The sequence below is a fragment of the Mauremys mutica genome, chromosome 1 (assembly GCF_020497125.1).
Source record: "Mauremys mutica isolate MM-2020 ecotype Southern chromosome 1, ASM2049712v1, whole genome shotgun sequence".
NCBI classification, from domain to species: Eukaryota; Metazoa; Chordata; order Testudines; family Geoemydidae; genus Mauremys; species Mauremys mutica.
Genome location: NC_059072.1, coordinates 348,628,737 through 348,648,354, shown reverse-complemented (window position 1 = coordinate 348,648,354; position 19,618 = coordinate 348,628,737). Strand labels below are relative to the sequence as shown.

At 41.4% G+C, this 19,618-nt stretch overlaps 1 protein-coding gene across 2 annotated transcripts in view; it reads right to left on the bottom strand.

The window, feature by feature from the left end:
• RSF1 (remodeling and spacing factor 1) overlaps positions 1-19,618 on the bottom strand; it is a 123,569-nt gene that overhangs the window by 65,245 nt on the left and 38,706 nt on the right. For both annotated transcript variants that reach the window (XM_045021165.1, XM_045021155.1), the window contains exons 2-6: positions 12,427-12,518; positions 10,914-11,006; positions 9,479-9,684; positions 6,022-6,176; positions 321-2,077 (exon numbers count right to left, since the gene is read on the bottom strand). In XM_045021165.1, the coding sequence (XP_044877100.1) occupies positions 321-2,077; positions 6,022-6,176; positions 9,479-9,684; positions 10,914-11,006; positions 12,427-12,518 (2,303 nt within the window). The remainder of the gene's footprint in view (positions 1-320; positions 2,078-6,021; positions 6,177-9,478; positions 9,685-10,913; positions 11,007-12,426; positions 12,519-19,618) is intronic.

Here is a 19,618-nt window from a genome sequence, read left to right as displayed (position 1 = left end):
AGCATCCAATCTATAGGATTTAAAGCATACTGAAGGTTTGATTAATAAGGATAAGCTCCTCTAGAAAATAAAATAATTTGCACTAGATATTCTAAAACCAGGTTCAATGTAAGAATTCTGACACTTACAAATTATGATGTTAATAGCTATTAGAACTCTCCTGGGGGCTGTTTTCAGATCAGTCACTGCCCTAACCAAGTTATTGGACTAGTAATATGCATAAATTGACCATAATGGCATGCTTCTCCACATTCCTCCACAAATTTGTTTTCCTTAGACTGAAAACAACCATCTCCTCCTGTGCACTATAATGGTGTTACCTTGCTCATTTTAGAATTGGACTCCTTCTCTTGCTTTTTCACATCCTCTCTTCGGTCTTGCTTTTGCAGCACTGCCAGTTTCTCCTCTTCTTCTTCACTTCGTTTTTTGTCAGTTTTCTGATCCCGAGTCTCCACCACTTTTGGAGTAGGTTTAGATATTCTTGGAGACCTCCTTAAAGTGCGACCAACATTGACTTCCTCCTCTTCCTTCTTCTCGGTGTCCTGAGTCTTCGGAGGTGGATCAGGCTTTTTCTTTCTACTGGAGATCCTGATGGTTAACTTGATCCCTTCCTTCTGCCTCTCGGAGGTTATTTCCTTGTTATCTGTTACACAGATGTTCTCTTCAGAAATCAGTTTATATTTAAATTTGCTTTTTTGTACTGCAGATTCCTTTTTAGTCTCTGAAGACTCCTCTATATTAGAGGTTTGGGCATTATCTTGTTTATCTGGTTCTGTCTGGGGAGCTTCAAATTCCTCCTTTTGTTTTTCTGAATCTGATCCTTCCTGAACTTTGTTTTCATCAGGAAGTATGCTTCTGGAATCTGAGCCCTCTTTTTCTAAAGCAGATTTCTCGGAAGGAACAGGAGGAATAGATGATGGAGGTGTTTCAGCTGCTTTTGGAGAGTCAGATTTCTTCTCCAGTTCATTTTTACTTTTCAAACCCTCTTCATCTGTTAGATCAAGCTTGGGAGGCTCCTTAGGAGTGGATGTCTTCATGGACTTTTCCAGCTTTTCTAAACACTCTTTGAGTGGTGGTCTGTCCTTCCTAGTTTTCAAAGCTAATTTCTCTTCAGGTTTCTTGGGGCAGTATCCTGCTTTCCAAGAGTCCTCCATTGCCACCTCAGAAGTCATACTGTCGAGGGACTCTTTTTCCATAGGACTAGATTCCTCCTTTAAAGGCACTTTCTGATTAGAGATCTCAGAGACCGTAGCAGCTACCTCTTTGTCTGTAGGCACATTTTTCTCATCTTCACATGTTTTCACAATTTTGCTAACAGAGTTTAAAGAATCTGATATTTTCCCCCCACTGATGCAATTTTTCTCCTTCGATGAGCTGCTGCTGTCTTCCTTTGTGCTAATGGAATGTTCTGACTTATTATTTTGGGTGACATTTTGGGCAACTTTTTCACTGCTAACTTCTCCATTTACTAGCAATTTCCCATCAGGACATAAAGCAGTGATTGTAGGGACTCGTCTAAAACCCTCCTCCTCTGGTTTTCCTTCCTCTTTCAAGACATCCTTTGTTGGAGTAACACATTTACACAAGGACCCCTTTATTGGACTGTCATAGTCATCTGTCAGCTTGATCTCTCGCTTTTTCAATGGTATCTTTGCCTGCTGGTCATTTTTAAGTTTCTCACTTTCTTCTGCAGATTTCTCCACAACTTCTTGAGGGGTTTTGACATTGACACAAAACTCTAATCTCTCAGGCTCATGAACTGTTATTTTATCTGTGCTGCTTTTTACTTCTTTAAAATCTTTTGGTTCTACTTTATTTTCCTTCACTTCTGCTTTAACAGGCTTGACATTTTCTTTAAAGGAATCATTTTCTTCTTTGGTAATCTGCTTTTCCTCATTGTTTTCTGAAGGTTTCTCTAGCTTTACTATGACAGGCAGTTTTATAATTTCCTTTTCTTCCACTTTCTCCACTTTCATCATGTTTTCATCTGCTGGAACTGTAGGTGGAGGAAGACTTTCCAATTCCTTTGACTGTTCCTCCACGTTCTCCTTTTCTTCTTTTATTTTTAATTCATTTCCTGTTAAAATAGAAACAAAATAATATAACATAACCAGATGAATTCTAGGATAAAAAAAAATAAAGCTAAAGATGCATCCTACAACAATCAAAATGAGTCCTCGCTAATGAAATTAAGGGTTTGGCCTAACTCTGGCATTTGCCGTCTGATTGACAAATATTAGCTAAAGAATGGGACAGAATGGCAGATCAGTTTAACTAAAAACCAGAGATAATTCTAAACTTAACAGAGAATATCAGCAGAGCCCCAGATCTATCTTTTTTTATGCTGACCTTTTAGCTCCCTAATCAATTTTAGTAAATTTTTTCTAGAAGTGTGTGTACATAAAATCTAAGCACGAGGTCTGTAACACTAGTTTTTAAAAGAAGTCTGAATTGACAGTTTGCATTACTTCACTATGACAAAATATTCTACAGAATTCCTTATACTAGAATTTCAAGTGAAGTGTCTACATCCAAACCACACTCTTGTTTATACACATTGATATTTTCAGAAGGGTTTACTTATTATTTTTTTCTGTTTCAGAGAGAAGAGGAGAAGCTGCAATACTATGTCCTGAACCAAAATTCACCCAGATGTGTTGCACTTTAGCAGGGCCATGGTCCATGACTGGGTCTCCTATGTGCTACCACAATACAAATAATAAATAACATTCCGCATTCATTTCACATGCACAAGTCCCATTGACTTCAACGGGACCAACACGTACAAAATAAGTGCAGAGTACAAATACATCAGAGAAAACTGCAGGGAGCAGATCTGCCCAGAGTTAGATGGTATGGTCTTTGCGCAGAAGTTGAGATACAATTTCCAGTAGGTGTGTGATACAAGACAACAAAAAATGAGATGTAATAGCACTACATATTCTTCAGTGTGATCTTCCAACATTTGAAAGGCTCTTACTATTCCAAAATGCAGTAAATCTCAGCACCAAGTTATTCCTTTCCCCCTGCACTAACTGAAGTCCTTTCCCAGATGAAAGCTTCCCAAAATGCTGGTTTAGTTCTAAATGAAGAGGGGGCATCCAAGAGCTAGCTTAACTCACAAACAGGAAACAAGAAAGAAAACAGTGTATAGAAGGGAAAAAAAATAGTGAGGAGAAACTCAAGGGACCTTGAAAGAAAAACCAAAACCAATGTAGGTAGTTTCAGAAGTCAGTCAGAGAGAGAAGTCAACTCCCCATGAATGTAAAACCAGGAACTATATTTCAAAGGGTCCAGACCCATTTTTTCCTCCTTACTTAGATGATTTACACTCCGCTTTCCCCTGTAACTTCTCAATGCTACAAGTGGCTTTCCTGAAGGCAGTGCTTACCTGAGATAAGAGTAGGACACATTTTCTGTGTCTGCTCTTTTTCTGCTTCCTCTTCCCTTGTCACTGACCTCTTTCTTTTGCAACCCTTTTCCCTTGGCTATGCCTCTCCCTCAAGCTTCTCATAGAATCAGAGAATCATAGAATATCAGGGTTGGAAGGGACCTCCGTAGGTCATCTAGTCCAACCCCCTGCTCAGAGCAGGACCAATTCCCAACTAAATCATCCCAGCCAGGGCTTTGTCAAGCCTGACCTTAAAAACCTCTAAGGAAGGAGATTCCACCACCTCCCTAGGTAACCCATTCCAGTGCTTCACCACTCTCTGTGTGAAAAAGTTTTTCCTAATATCCAACCTAAACCTCCCTCACTGCAACTTGAGACCATTGCTCCTTGTTCTGTCATCTGCTACCACTGAGAACAGTCTAGATCCATCCTCTTTGGAACCCCCTTTCAGGTAGTTGAAAGCAGCTATGAAATCCCCCCTCATTCTTCTTTTCTGCAGACTAAACAATCCCAGTTCCCTCAGCCTCTCCTCATAAGTCATGTGCTCCAGCCCCCTAATCATTTTTGCTGCCCTCCGCTGGACTCTTTCCAATTTTTCCACATCCTTATAGCATTAGAGGGCAGCAGCCGTTCTAATCCTTGTCTATGCTAGACAAATTCCCTATTCTAAGAACTGATTTAGTTCCCTACATCAAAGTATTCACATCCACTCACAAAGAGGGCTTTAGCTATTTACAAGTTCTCAAAACATCATTTGAGTAGACTTGGCTTTCAGCGAATTTAAGAAGTGGTTCAGTTTAAACTGTTTTAGTATAGAATAATTTAGTGCCGGTGTGGATGTGGACAAACAGACAGTACATTCGGGGGTAGGGTGTTATTTCACGATCTCCCAGAACATACTGTTTCTGAAAGCAGTACTTGGATTGTGCAATAGGTACCAGAGGGCAGTGGAACTGGAATGGTTTAAGTGCTGAACTGTTTGTACCTAAAACCAGCAACAAGTAATTCCATTGTCTGGTATAGACACAACCCCATTGTCTAGCACTAGAAATTCTACAAGCAATGCATATCAGATGCTAGCCTAACACGAGTAGTGACATTAGCAAACTTTGATGGATTAGTGTACCATGCTGTCTTGTCTCATGATTGGCTTGTCTATACTGGAGAACTGTTTTAAAACTGGTTCAGCTAAATAGACTTAAATCAAATCAGTTAGAGCCAAAGCATAGCCCTGAGTTTAAGTAGCTTAAACTGGTCTGACCAGTTTTTACTGAACCAATTTCAAGACCATTGCTTGAAATTAACTCTGTAGTATCAATGATTGGGGAGATTTGATCATCTCTTATTTGCAATGTAATTGCAACTTTAGCCATTGTCAAATATCTTAGTTATATTAAACTTACATCAACCAATACAGATCATACTCTGTATTAATTATTGATATTAGCAATATACAGTTAATTGTACAATAAGATTTCTTAACTGTTTCTACAGCACCTCACAATATTATATTATTGTATTAATTGCTTCTTCCCTTCACCAGTTCTTTGGAAGAACGTGCATTGAATGTCAATGCAGTAGCAATACTTCCTCTTGTAGGCCAGAACTCTGGGCCAAATTCTGCCCACAGTTATATCTATAACACTCACTATCTTTAATACGATTGGCATGGGTGTAATGGAGGGCACAATGTGATCCTGAAAGCCTTGTCCCCATTGTGGAAATTCCCCCCAAAAATGCACACCAATTTTAAAACCAGATTCCCCAGGGGAGACAGGCCTTTAATGGCTTTGAACCTGAAAAAATAGGTATTCTACTACAAGGAGAAGCATTTAACATTAACTGATTCCTATTAAAAACCTTATACGTCAAATAAGTTAGGCAACATATCAGAAATATGCAGTGACAAAGCAGTAAGGAATGAATAATGTTTCTTCACTGGTGAGAAAAATAAAATGTGCACAGTTAAGGGCTTGTTATCAAACAAAGCTCATCACAGATCTTCATTGGGATTATTAAGCTACCTGACGATACAGTACTTAAATCCAACAATTTAAAACTATCTTGAACGGATGTGTTGCTCTTGATTTTAAAGCACAGGTTACTAAAGTGAAGAAAAATCCATATTTTGTGATACAAAGGCAAAGACAATGTCAACACAACTATGAGTGTGGTGTTTAACATCAGTTATGCCACTACACAAATTTGGGGGGCGGAAGGAGTTTCATGTCCAATAGAAACGTGAGGCTGGCTTGAAACCTAGTGCATGACAAATGAAAGAAAGATAATAGATAGGAAAGCAAATGTCAAGTGTCAATGGTATTACACAAAATACCACAAAAACAAAGTTAATTTTTTTTTTAAAAGAATGGAAAGTTGTATATGTAATTTGTTGGGATTTTTTTTTAAAGTAAACTGAGGACACACCCAAATTATTTTGAATTTTAAGATGTGTGAAAAAGATTAAAATGTATCCTTGATACATGGATCAGAGACTTTTAGCTCAGAAAATAATAATTAAAAAAAAACAAAACCCAGGCCTATTCTAATCCTCTAATTTTTCAGGAAGTTTAACATTTTGATATGATGCAGCACAATGTCTAAAGCTTGGTAAAAAGAGGGTAGAAAACCTGGTGGAGATATTTCTTCCTCCTTTTTGCTATCTTCATCTTCTATGCTAGGGCTTTCATGTGATGAGCTGTCCTGCTGGTTGTTCTTTTTCAACAGTGCAGGATCGATTTGTGCTTTCAAAAGCTCAAGCGTCTCAGCTAGCTCATTTCTGTTTCTGGATGACAAAGAAAAGAAGTAAGTTGTCTGATAAAGCTCTTTACTGGCTCTCCCCAAAGCCATCCATCTAAAACAAAAAACACCACCTGCTTAAATGATGCTGCATTACAAACTATGAGACCAGTGGATCGGCTTTGTCCAAGCAGAATAGCCATCATTTAGTGATTAAACAACTTGCCATTTTAGCTGTAATAAAACTAAATAAAATAAAACAAAACATCCTGCTTTGGATCTGAGCTTCTATTGTTTATTAGTTTTGTAACTATTAACCTATCATCATCAATGCCCATTTGTTTTCCTTAGCAATTATCAGATTCCCTCATTGAAAGGCCTTGTAGTGCAGCACTCATGAAACAGAAGAGCAATTATATTATTTAAAAGTAGATTTTTAAAAAGCACTTAAGTACTTTCAAAAATCCCACCCTAAACAATACACAGAAGGCTAGAAAATCTGAACATTTAAAATTAGTTGTTATACTGATGCAGAGATTATGGGGGGAAATTAATGCTCACGTAAGTAAAATAAAGTTACCAATTTAAACATTTAAGTAAGGACACAGAGAGCAGTGACAGACAACCTGTTTTGAGTGCTGGTTAAATGGATGCAATGCTGCACTGCAGGATTAGAAGTCAGGGCCTCTCATATTTCTGCTCTCAAGTAAATACCTAGCAAGTTGTTTTGGATAGGAATTTCGGTTTTACACACACAATAAACCAAAGCCTTGAAGCATGCATGGAGAGTTTGGTGGTTTTAAACCCACTTCAGATCTCAGAGACAATTACTGTGTTTTACCAGTGAGAGACACATGGTGCCAGGCCTCTCTCAGCATAAGCCTATCCTACTTCGCTTTTTGGCCTCTCTTTCTCCTGGCAGTCTACAGGGGCATGATGCAAGTCAAGCCTAGTTTACCTTTTGGCTGATTTGGTTTGTTGTGTTTACTTTATTCACACACAGCAGCTACTAAAATCTCCTTAAGTGGTAACACTGGTCATGTTATGTAACCCACTGAGAACTGACTTTGCAGTTTAAACTTTTTGTTCAACAACCCTAATTGCTAAAGCTATAGCTATATACACACACACAATTTAAATTATAGACAGTATTTGGCATTTATGAGATCTCTTTCACCATGTTTGTTTACCATTTTACTCAATGCCGATTCTCTTTTGATCAGAGTCCAGCTTGAAACACATTTGGAATTGACTAGATTTTTTTAAAATAAAGGTTCTACATGAGAATATATTAAAAAAAATCAGTCATTTGAAAACTTTACATAAATTCAAAATTAAAAGACTCTTCCTTGGAAAATATGCCACAGTACACGAGGTAAATGTTCGAAAATGAAATATTTACATAGTACAAAAACACTTTCCTTCATTTTAATAATAAGATCAAGGAAAGGTCACCAGGCTAAACTGCTGGAGCTCACTGAGACTCAGAGGAGCGGTGATCCTCTGCATTTCAGCAGTTACTAGCACACTGTAACTCAATCATTAGTCATCCAGGATCTGAGTTCTACTTCAGAAGGTTCTTGTGTTTGGCTTCCTGTACTAGATTAAGGAATTATTTTGCATTCTATGAGCCTAGAACTTGACCCTGCAATTCTAATGAGCATAATGTTGTCCATTATTAATTTGACTGATAGCATGAGAGGTTAGAGCAGGGGTTGGCAACCTACGGCACGCGTGCCAAAGGTGGCACGTGAGCTGATTTTTTATGGCAAGTGGCGGCGGGCTGAGTGGCTCAGCCCACCGTTGCTCTGGGGTTCTGGCTGCTGCCCTGTTGCCAGCCAGGGTCCCGGCCGCTGGCCCCGCTCAGCACCCACTGCTGGCCTGGGGACCCCTAGGGAACCGCAGGCTGGCAGCGGGCTGAGCAGGCTGGTGGCTGAGACCCCGGCTGGCAGGAGCTGGCGGCCAGAACTGCAGAGTTGCAGCAGGCTGAGTGGCTCAGTCCACTGCCAGTCTAGGGTGCTGGCAGCACTCAGCCTGCTCCCGGTCTGGGGTTCCAGCTGCCAGCCCCGCTCAGCCTCCTGCCGGCCTGGATGAGCAGAACCCCAGGCTGGTAGTGGGCTTGGGGGGGCAGGGCTGCCCAGAGGATTGAGGGGGCCTGGGGCAAAGCAATTTCGGGGGCCCCTTCCATAAAAAAAAGTTGCAATTCTGTAGAATAGTATATTCTTGTGGGGGCCCCTGTGGGGCCCAGGGCAAATTGCCCCACTTGCCCCCCCGCCTCTGGGCGGCCCTGCTGGGGGGAGAGGGGGGCAGGAGCTGGTGGACAGAACCCTAGACTGAGCCGCTCAGCCCACTGCCGGCCTGGGGTCCCAGCCACTTGGCCCCCACTCAGCCCAGACCGGCAGCAGGCTGAGCAGGGCCTGGGATCCTTGCCTGGGGTTCCAGCCACCAGCCCCCCTCAGCCTGCGGCCGGTCTGGGGTTCTGCTCAGCCAGGCCAGCAGGAGGTTGAGCGGGGCCGGCGGCTGGGACCCCGACTGGCAAGGGGCCGGCAGCCAGAACCCCAGACCAGCTGCAGGCTGAGTGCTGCCGGCACCCCAGACTGGCAGCAGACTGAGCCACTCAGCCCCCAGCCGTTCCCGCTCAGCCCGCCGCCGGCTGAGTGAATGGAACCCCAGACCGGCAGTGGGCTGAGCGAGGCTGGTGGCTGGAACCCCAGACAAGGATCCCAGGCAAGGATCACACTAAATTGCTAAGAGCTGCATTTTAATTTTATTTTAAATGAAGCTTCTTAAATATTTTAAAAACCTTAATTACTTTAAGTACAACAATAGTGTATTTATATAATATAGATATAGAGAGAGACCTTCTACAAACGTTAAAACGTATTACTGGCCCACGAAACCTTAAATTACAGTGAACTTGGCACACCACTTCTGAAAGGTTGCCGACCCCGGGGTTAGAGAATTAACACAGTCTTTCTCCATGTTCCCTATAGCACATTGTCAGCACATAGTGGGACCATTCTCCAGGGGGCACAATTCTCCTCCTGATCCTACTTCCATATATCCACTGTGATCTTTAAACTCTAGATGGTGTTTCTCTTATAAACCATAAAACGAAATATGCATTGGCTATTATCCTACAAACCAGCAAGCTGTTTTTCTTCATAAATCATAGTTGTGCATGTGCTTTTCCTTACTATGTATGTATGAAGACAGATAATTAAATTGACAAAAATACTGCTCTCTGAAAAGAGGATACTTATTGAATTCAACATCTGAACTTCATAGACACACATAATCACATTTTAAATTTGCAGTTATAAACAAGAAAATAAAGAACAAAATTACCTGACGATGCATTTCCAAGACGACCCATCCTGGTCATCCTGTTCTTCTACGTACATTCTCACATTATGTTCTTGATCCAGCTGATACCAATACATTAGACCATCCTTGTCTCGACCAATTGGCTGGAGACGCATAGCATCAGCATCCTCTTCATTAATGATATTCTTAAATTTTAGATTGTCATCAAACTGACACTCACAGAGGTACTGAAAAAAATTGCAAGGTAGAAAGATTTTTTTTTAAAACACCAAGATATTACAAAAAAACCTTATTTGTGTGTTTTGGGTTCTCTTTTTAAACCTCCCTTTATTGGCTTTGTGACTTAACTAGAGAGAGGGGGATCCAATGCATAGGCCTCTCCAGATTATCTTCTTTTGGTAAATCAAAGATTAGTTTTTAATTTTTTGTTAGTGGCCATTTAGAATGGTGTTAAACCTGTTCAACAGTAAACTTTAAACAGAGGAGAATGAAGGCATCTTTACTGTACAGTAGAACCTCAGAATTACGAACACCTCGGGAATGGAGGTTGTTCGTAACGCTGAACAAAATGTTATGGTTGTTCTTTCAAAAGTTTACAACTGAGCATTGTCTTAATACAGCTTTGAAACTTTACTATGCAGAAGAAAAATGCTCCTTTCCAGGTTTGTTTGTTTTTTTGTAGTTTACATTTAACACAGTACTGTACTGTGTTTGATTTCTTTCTTTTTTGTCTCTGCTGCTGTCTGATTGTGTACTTCCAATTCCAAATGAGGTATGTGGTTAACTGGTCGGTTAGTAACACTGCTGTTCGCAAGACTTAGGTTCTACTGTAGTAAACACTCCAACAGCTACTACAGCAGGATGAAAGCAAGCCACCACCAAAGCATACATGCACAGGGTGGTGTTTCTATTTCCTCTTTTAAAAGTAGCCATTGAAACTCTAACCTCTGTATTTTATATACATCTGAAAGCAATGTACATAGGAAGTTTCCTTTTGTGAATGACCTAGCTAAACAGTGGATATTATTTATTTAGTATATTAATCTACAGTAAAACTCCATGTAATTTAAGCCATCACACATGAGGCTCATTACTCCTGCCTTCTCTCATGAGCTGAAAAGCTGAAGATGAGCCCCATCTTTCACCTTTGCACTTAAGATAAAATTGTTTCATTACTAGCTCATGAACATAACAAAAAAGAATACTGCATGCGTAAACACCCTCCAAGGGCAGAACAATAGCTACAAATATATTTCAGTGCGAAGTAAAGTATGAAAACGAATAGAAAACACCATATTTAGTTGAGGCTTATCCCCATTAACAAGACCATCAGCAATTATGATTGGTGATATTTGTCTGTTACAAGCTCTGACATCAGCTCCAAATTTAATACATTTAATTACTGCAATTTATAAGTTTTCAAAGGGACATTTTCAAAAAATAGTGAATACATTACCTTCAGAATTCCCAATTTGCATTCAACACTTGTTTCCAGGTATCCTTTCTTCTCCATCTCCCATGCCCAAGTACTGTTGAACTCTTGGCATATCTGTCAGATAAACAAAATATTAAACTAACTAGTATTAGTGGATGAATGTAACTTGAAACCTCTACAGAGGAAGAGTATTTTGTTGCAGTACCAATGTTTACTTTTATCTACGAACAGTGCAACTTTTGCAAGCAAAAAAGCCATAGACAAAAACCAGAGATTAAGCCAGGTGAAGGTGGGCAAGCACTGGGCATGTCACCACTAAGTCCTGAAAGAGCATATCATCAGGATCTTGACTATCAACTCCATTTTCCTAGCTCTGAGCAACTCTTAAGAGACAGCACGATCTACAGCTAGGGCACTAGACTGGGAGTCAGGAGACCCAGGTTGTATTAGGAATAGAACTAACTCGGTCACTAACTTGCTATGTGACCTTGGGCAAGTTACTTCACCTCTGTGCATCCATTTCTTTTCCCATCTCCCTTTGTCTGTCATGTCTATTTAGACTACAAGTACTATGGAGCAGAAACTGCTTCTTACATGTCTGTACAGCACTTCACAGAGTATGTCAACACTGTGTTTTAAAACCCGTGGCAGCAAGTCTCAGAGCCTGGGTATACAGACTCGGGCTTGTGGGACTCATGCTACAGGGCCAAAAACAGCAGTGTAAACATTGTGGCTTGGACTGGAGCTTGGGTTCCGAAGCAATGTCTTTTAGCTGTTTTTAGCCCTGTAGCATGAGCCCGAGTCTGCAGACCCAGGCTCTGAGACTTGCTGCAGTGGGTTTTATAATGCAATGTAGATGTGCCCACAATGGGAATCATAGTCTCGGTTGCGGCCTCTAGGCCCTGCTACTGTAATACAAATAGTATGTGAGACTGCCATTCATTCCATGTTGTAAAACAATGTAATTATGTATGAAATGCTGAGGTCCTTGGAGCACATACCTGGAACCATCTTGGAGTCAGTGCAAAGGGATGGTGTACCACTATTAATGCATAACTACAATTTTTTCCCAGTTTTTCAATTCTGGGTACTCTGATAGCATAATCACAGTATTCTTATTTATCAATAAGCATACAGTATACAAATCTCTATATGGTTGTCAGCTATAGTACAGGGATTTACATCATATTAGAATTACTGATACATCATTATTAATATGGAAATCTCTCTGCTCTGACTGGCCACTATAATTCTTATAGTCCAATCTGCTCCTGTCTTGCACAGGAAATAGAGCCTGCAGGTTTGCAACCTTCTACATGAGGAAGTTGGTATCTAGTTTCAGAAATTTGTGTGCATACCCAGGCAGGCCGAAAGTTAGTTAGTTTAACTAGGACCTTAAGCAACTCTGGTCTGGGAATGCACACAGATTTTGGCTACAGCTCTAGGTTCACTAAAATTCATAATACGGATTTCTGACATAAGATTTCATCAGATCCCAGCATTTTCAGAGTAACAGAACAGAAATCTACTGTACCTTGATTAAGTATTTTTCCCATCTGTCTGCTGTGACAGATTTTCCAATCTTCCTCATCAGTTTCAAGTGAAGTTCTACCAACTCTTTTGGAACTGCAGTATTAAAAAGGGGGAAGAGGGACAGCAAGAGTTTAAAATAACCAACATATATAAATCTTAATACTAAATATTATAATAGTATTGAGACGAAACCATACATTGAGAATTTTAAAAAGTGCATAACAACTTGAAAACAATGTAACAAGAGTTTCACAACTAAAAACAAAGCAAGATCTTAAATAAATCAACTAGGTTTGCATTTAGATTTAAAATAGAAGACATCTATCCAAGGCTTTAGGTACCCTAATACATCATTGATAATGCAACAATATCCCAGAAGCATTAAAGTAATCATTTCACAGGAAATGAGCCAGCTAGACACCTACAGAAACTAATTCCCACCCTTTCATCATTGTGAGAAACACAGACTCTCCAAAAATCCTATCAAATAGGTGTCTTTTGCTGCATGCCTGGAAGGTCACCAAATTTGAGCTATTTTGGACCAAGTGGGGTGGCACCAAGTTCTTGAGACTCTGAACACTCAAAGGGAACAATCTGCCCTCCATCCCCTCTCTTTCATAGTGCGGGCATTCCAGCTCGCATGCCCCTGCTGACTGAGCTGTAGCAGTGTGGCACAGGACCTAGGATTTCTAAACCACAGCTGTGCTGAAAGCTTAATGATTGTCGATGATGAAATAATAGTAAACCTCCAAAGAACTGATTTGCTGCTCATTACAGAAGAGGTTACTTGCCCTGTGCAGTAATTGAGGCTCTTTGAGATGTGTGTCCCCCTACTGGTGCGCCATTCTAGGTGTCTTCATATCCCTGCGCCTCAGAATGGAGATTTTTGGTAGCAGTCTCCGTTTGGCCCACACATGCTCTCTCCCCATCTTGTGCCGTGTTCTGTTGCTGTATAGCGCTGTATGGGCAAAGCACCCTCAGTTCCTTCTTTACCACAGAACTCATATATAAGAGTCACCTACAGTGTAGCACCCATAGGCAGACATCTTGAAGAACCTCAGTCACAACACAAGGTGAGTAACCTCTTCTTCTTCTTCTTCTTCAAGTAGTGTCCCTATGGGTGTTCCACTCTAGGTGACTCTATACCAGTGTCCCTGTTGGAAGGGTGGGACATCGGAGCAGAGTCCAATATTGATGATAATACGGTCAAATCAAGTATCACATCAGATGCTGAATCACGAGTGATTGCATAATGCCTGGCAAAGGTATGGGCGGATGCCCAAGTCGCTGCTCTGCATTTTTCTGTGATTGGAATGTTATTGAGGAAGGATAGAAGTCGACGGAGAACTTGTAGAGTGTGTTCAGGCTCTCAAAGGGGGCAATTGCAGTAGTTAATGCATTCCGATATCCATCTAGAGAGCCATTGCATAGATACTGGGGATCCCTTAGGTCTGTCTGCAATGTAGAGAAATAGTCTTGGAGATTTTCTAAAAGGCTTAGTCCTTTCCAAACAGAAGGCTAACACTCTTCTAACGTCAAGTGTGTGTAGTGTTGCCTCCCTTTTATCCCGGTGTAGTTTGGGAAAGAATGCTGGAAGGTAAGTTGATTTATGTGGAAGGCTGAAGGTATTTTGGTAGGAATTTGGGGTGTGGCCACAATATGGCCTTGTCCTTGAAGAAAATCATAAAGGGAGGGGATATACCATTAGGGCCCGCCTCTCTCTGAGCAGACATGATAGCCACGAGGAATGCAGTTTTCATAGAGAGGCAGAGAAGTGAGCAAGTGGCCATAGGCTCAAAGGCTGACCTTATCGGACAGTTTAAGACAAGATTAAGGTCCCATACTGGTGTAAGATCTCTGATTCAAAGGTAGAGGTTACCCATACTTTAAAAAAATCTTTTCATTGTAGGATGAGCAAACACCGAATGACCATAACCCTAACCCTAACCAGCAGAAAATATTAATGACTGTGAGATGTAGCTTTACCGAGAGCTTAGAGATAGGTCTGATTTCCGGTAACGGAGAGGATGTAGAAGTAAACTGTCTTGCGTCACATCAGATTTGGAATCTCTTCCATTTTTGAATGTATGTGTGACAAGCAGCTATTTTTCTGCTATGTAACAGTACTTCCTTCACACGAAAGCTTATGCCCAAATAAATGTGTGAGTCTCTAAGGTGCCACAAGGACTCCTCGTTGTTTTTACTGATACAGACTAACATGGCTACTCCTCTGAAATCTATCCTCAGAACAGTTCGTTTCTAATCTTTGGAACCAATGAGGAGCCATGCTTGGCGCTGGAGAACTTGCAGATTTGGGTGATGGCTCTAGTCTGCATCTTGAGAAAGATGAGAAGAAATGGAGTGGAGACCAATTGATGGACAGACTGCCAGCTAGAAAAGGTATGGCAATCATGTCTGCAATGGCTTTGTTGGAACTACAAGAATAACTCTGGCCTTTTCTTTATCTCAAATATCACTTTGGATCTTGGGAAAATCTCAGAATATCCGCTGTAGTCTTCTGTAAGTAGGTTGCTGAGATGCCAATCTGGTGATTAATGCACCAGTTTCATATTTTCACTGTCTTGGCACACAGGGAATGTGATCTTGTTCCTCCCTGGTGGTTTATGTAGAACATACATGCAATTTTGTCTCTCAATCTTTACATGTTCGTCTCTGATCATTGGTAGGATGTGTGAGAAGACTGCTGTGAGTTCTAAGAAGCTGATACATAGCGTGGATTCGAGAGGGAACCATTTTCCCTAAATTGTGTAAGTGTCCAAGTGGGCTCCCCATCCCACAAGGAATGCACCCTTCATCAAAATCAACCATAGGGGTGGCTGACTGAAGGGGACTCCCACACATACACTGTGAGGATCTGCCCATCAGTCAAGCGAGTTTTTGATTGTTGAGGACATAGATAGAAGTTTGTTTAAATTGTGTCTTCTCGGGACATATACTGTTCTGACCCACCCTTGAAGACAATGGTGCTTGCTCCCATGTGCCTCAGTAGTTGCAGACAAGTTTTGGCTGAGATCTGCAGACTGGCCTGAACTGTTACAATTAAGCTGGCTAAGTGTTTAACCTGTGTGATGGGAGGAAGGTTTTGGCCTCCACTGCATCTAGGTTGGCTCGTAAGAATGGACTTTTGGGTATTTAGTTGTAGGAATAGATCTATAGGCTTTTGTATCTCTTGCAAGGTGTTAGTGAAGGTACGTGGTTTGAGCAAGCAATTGTCTCGACACAGAAATATCATAATGCCTTGTTTGCGAAGGTATGCTACGACCATAGAAACAACCTCTGAAAATACCTTGGATGCCAACGATAGACCAAATGGGAGCACTTTATATAGGAAATGATCTTGACCCAGAGTGAATCTTAGGAACTTCCTCTTGGATGGGTGGATTCTGTTATCAAAGTAAACATTTTGTAGGTTGAGGGCCAAGAACCAGTTCCTCGCGTCCAGAGATGAGATTATTGATGCCAAGGTAACCATCTTGAAACATATTTTTACAGCTCTGTTCAGTGTCCTTAAATCCAGAAAGAGTCTCCAACCACTGTTCTTTTTCTGTATAAGGAAGTATTTGGAATAGAACATCTTCCCTCTGTGTTGGGTGGGAACTGGTTCTATAGCACCTAGTTTTAGGAGGTGGTTCATTTCTGAACATAAAAGTGAGAAAGATCCACGAAGAGGGACGGGGAGAGAGGGTGAGGGAGTAGGGGAGAAGGAGGTAAAACGGATTGACTCTCTCTTGATGATCATCTCTAGTACCCACTTGTCAGAGGTTATACGCTCCCAGTTTTGATAAAAAGGAGCAAGGTGGTTGTGACAGGTTGGACCTCCCTTCTGGGATGCCACCTGATGTACTGGGATTTCACTGAGCCTGCCTGCTCCACTAGCCTGGGCTCCCTCTCCCTGTTTTGCTGAATCAGGCTCTCCAGCCTCTAGCAGCACACACATACAGGTAGGGACGCACCATCTGTAGAATCCCACAGTCTGTAAACAGCTCTCCATGGGAAGGTTCAGCTAGGAAATCACCCAGCATTCAAGTGCAGCTTCCCTCTGGAAAGTACACCCAAGATAATATTGTCTTGTGTAATATAGAAAGATGTGCACAGCACAAGCTCATAAAAATTCACGCTCTCCCTCAATGTAAAGAGAAATGCACAACTTCTTGCCCTCCCAATTAGAACTTGCACAAACTGAGTTTAACAAGCAAAACACATTTATTAACTATAAAAGGCAGATTCTAAGTAATTATAAGGGATCACAAACAGAACAAAGCAGATTACTAAGCAAATAAAACAAAACATGCAAACTAAGCTTGATTCACTAAAGAAACAGGATTCAAAGTGTAATTTCTCACCCTAAATGTTGATTTTAAGTAGGATGCAGAGTTTCTTTAGTTTAGATTTCCAGTTATTTCTCTTTACAGACTAGACTCTTCTGTCTCAGTCTGGACTGAGCCCTTGCCTTTCCTTCAGCTTAGTTCCTTCGTCTCTTTGGGTACTTTCAGCACTCTTTCTTCTTGGGCAGGAAGGCAATGGAGAAGAGTCCTGTTTGCCTTACTCCCCAGCTTTAAATAAGATTTATGTAAGGCGGGAATCTTTTGTTCCCCAGTCTTGACCTCCCCCTCCTTTTAGTGGAAAATTGGTAGAAGTCCAAGATAGTGTTTAGTACCAGGTGACAAGGCCACTTGACCTAGTAGTGTCGCAGCTACGTCCCAGGACTCCTCTCAGGAAGGAGAGAGAGAGTAGTATCTTTAAAGTCTTATTGTTTCTTCCTAGTATCAGAGGGGTAGCCGTGTTAGTCTGGTTCTGTAAAAGCTGTAAAGAATCCTGTGGCACCTTATAGACTAACAGACGTTTTGCAGCATGAGCTTTCGTGGGTGAATACCCACTTCGTCGGATGCAAGTAGTGGAAATTTCCAGGGGCAGGTATATATAAGCAAGCAAGAAGCAAGCTAGAGATAACGAGGTTAGATCTATCAGGGAGGATGAGGCAACACCTCGTTATCTCTAGCTTGCTTCTTGCTTGCTTATATATACCTGCCCCTGGAAATTTCCACTACTTGCATCCGACGAAGTGGGTATTCACCCACGAAAGCTCATGCTGCAAAACGTCTGTTAGTCTATAAGGTGCCACAGGATTCTTTACAGCTGTTTCTTCCTAATGGCCCATCAAAGCTGATGGCCTGTTGTCTGGTGGGTATCTCCCAAATACACACACAGTTGTAATTGTTACATAGTCAATATTCCTAATTTTAGATACAGAAATGATACATGCATACATATTGGATAATCACATTCAATAAATCATAACCGTTCCAATTATGCCTTACAATACCCATCTTGCATAAAATGTATCTTAGGCCATATTCGTATCTTAACCATATTTCTATGAAGAATATGGGGTGTAACATCACAACAGTTGCCGAATTGGTGGAGATGTTCAGATTATTAGAGCAGATGAGACTTGGTGTGGTAACTTGCGGCTTCGACCAACACATCAGAATTGTTTTTTGGATGCAGAAGGTTGCAAATGTCAATGATTGTGGGGCATTTAGTTGCTGATTTTGTAATCTATGCCTCTTCCTTTCAGGATCATAATGTCTCTGAGGAGGAGAAAAGTGAGTAGGCCAGGATCTCTGTGCCGTCTGGTACTTACTGAGTCTTCTTTCTTGGGCAGCCGTGTAAATACCCAGAAAACATAGTGTGGCCCTAGAATCTTTTAATATGTGGAGGGATTCATCCATTCCTTCTGCAAAAAATTTAGCTCTCTCAAAAGGGAGGTCCTCCACTGTGGCTTATACCTCCTTTGGAAAGGCGGAGAGATGAAGCCAAGATGCTCTCCTTATGACAACTGCTGTAGAGATGGAACGAGCAGCTGTATTAGCAGGATCCAGAGAAGCCTCCAATGCTGTCCTCATAAGGAGCTGACCCCTCAGCAATGATCACCAGGAATTGCTCTTTCTGATCCGGCAGGAGGTGTTCAATAAAGGCATTTAATTTTGAAAAATTGGTATGATTGTGTTTTGGCATAAGGGCTTGATAGCTAGCGATCTTAAATTGTATTACATCCAAATATATCCAGTTATTTCCAGTCCTTATTGTATGGTGTCATTTTAGCATGATGCTGCCTGCCATGCTCACTAACAGCATCAATGACCAGTGAATTAGGGGATGATGAGAAAATAAAAAAAGTCCCCATCTTTAGAAGACACAATATTTTTGTCTACCCTTTTGCATGTTGGAGGTATTGTGGATGATGTCTGCCACATAGTTTTTGCCCAATTAAGCAGTGCCTCATTGATGGGGAATGCAATCCTTGCTGATGATGTCAAACAGTTTGCACTGTGACTATGACTTCATTAAGCAGGATTCTTAATCTGCTACCTATTAAAGAGGTCTTGAAATTGCTTGAAGTTGTCTGCTGTAGTTGGTGGGGGAGGCATGACCACCTTATTAGGAGATGATGAGGAAATGCTGGACACCTGAGTGGCTTCCTTGTCTAGTCTCTCCTCCTGTTCCTCAAAGGTCTCCTCTTGAGGATCAGGTGGTCTGGCTATTGAAGCTGAAGGAAATTGCCTTCCTCGAATTCTAGAGTTCCTCAAAAACTGTTGTCTATATGCCACCTGTGGGTCCCAATATGGCCACTGAGGTGATGAGAAAGGGCATGGGTGGAGGCAGCTGTGGGTGGGTGGGTTGCTTCTACTCTGAGGATAGATTGAAAATGCACAAGTTTCCACCCAGCTAGCTCCCTGGTGTTGTAATGGAGAACCTTGGAATGACACTGAGTATAGGTCATCCCCATCATCTTCCTCATCGTCACTTGATGGGTGAAGCAGTCATGGAAGGTGGAGTAGAATGTCTTGGTACTGCATGGAAGTCTGGGGACCTAGGCATAACCCATACCATGGTTATGTCAGTGCCAAGTAAGGGTGATTCAGGTCTCTGAGACCATCAAGTCTTTGGGGAACCGAAATTCCTGCGGTACTGGAAAAGCCATTAGTACCCACTGAGGTCAGTTGAGTAGGTGCCGTTGAAGTGGAGAGAGTTATTGGTACCAGAGGCTCTCTGAATTGAGAGGAATGGCCACCAGGTGTCACCACAGCCTTCTGCAATAGTGGTGTATGCAGTACTGATTGTCTAGAAGATTCCATCGTTGCCGTTTTAGAGGAACTGGGTAAGTCTTC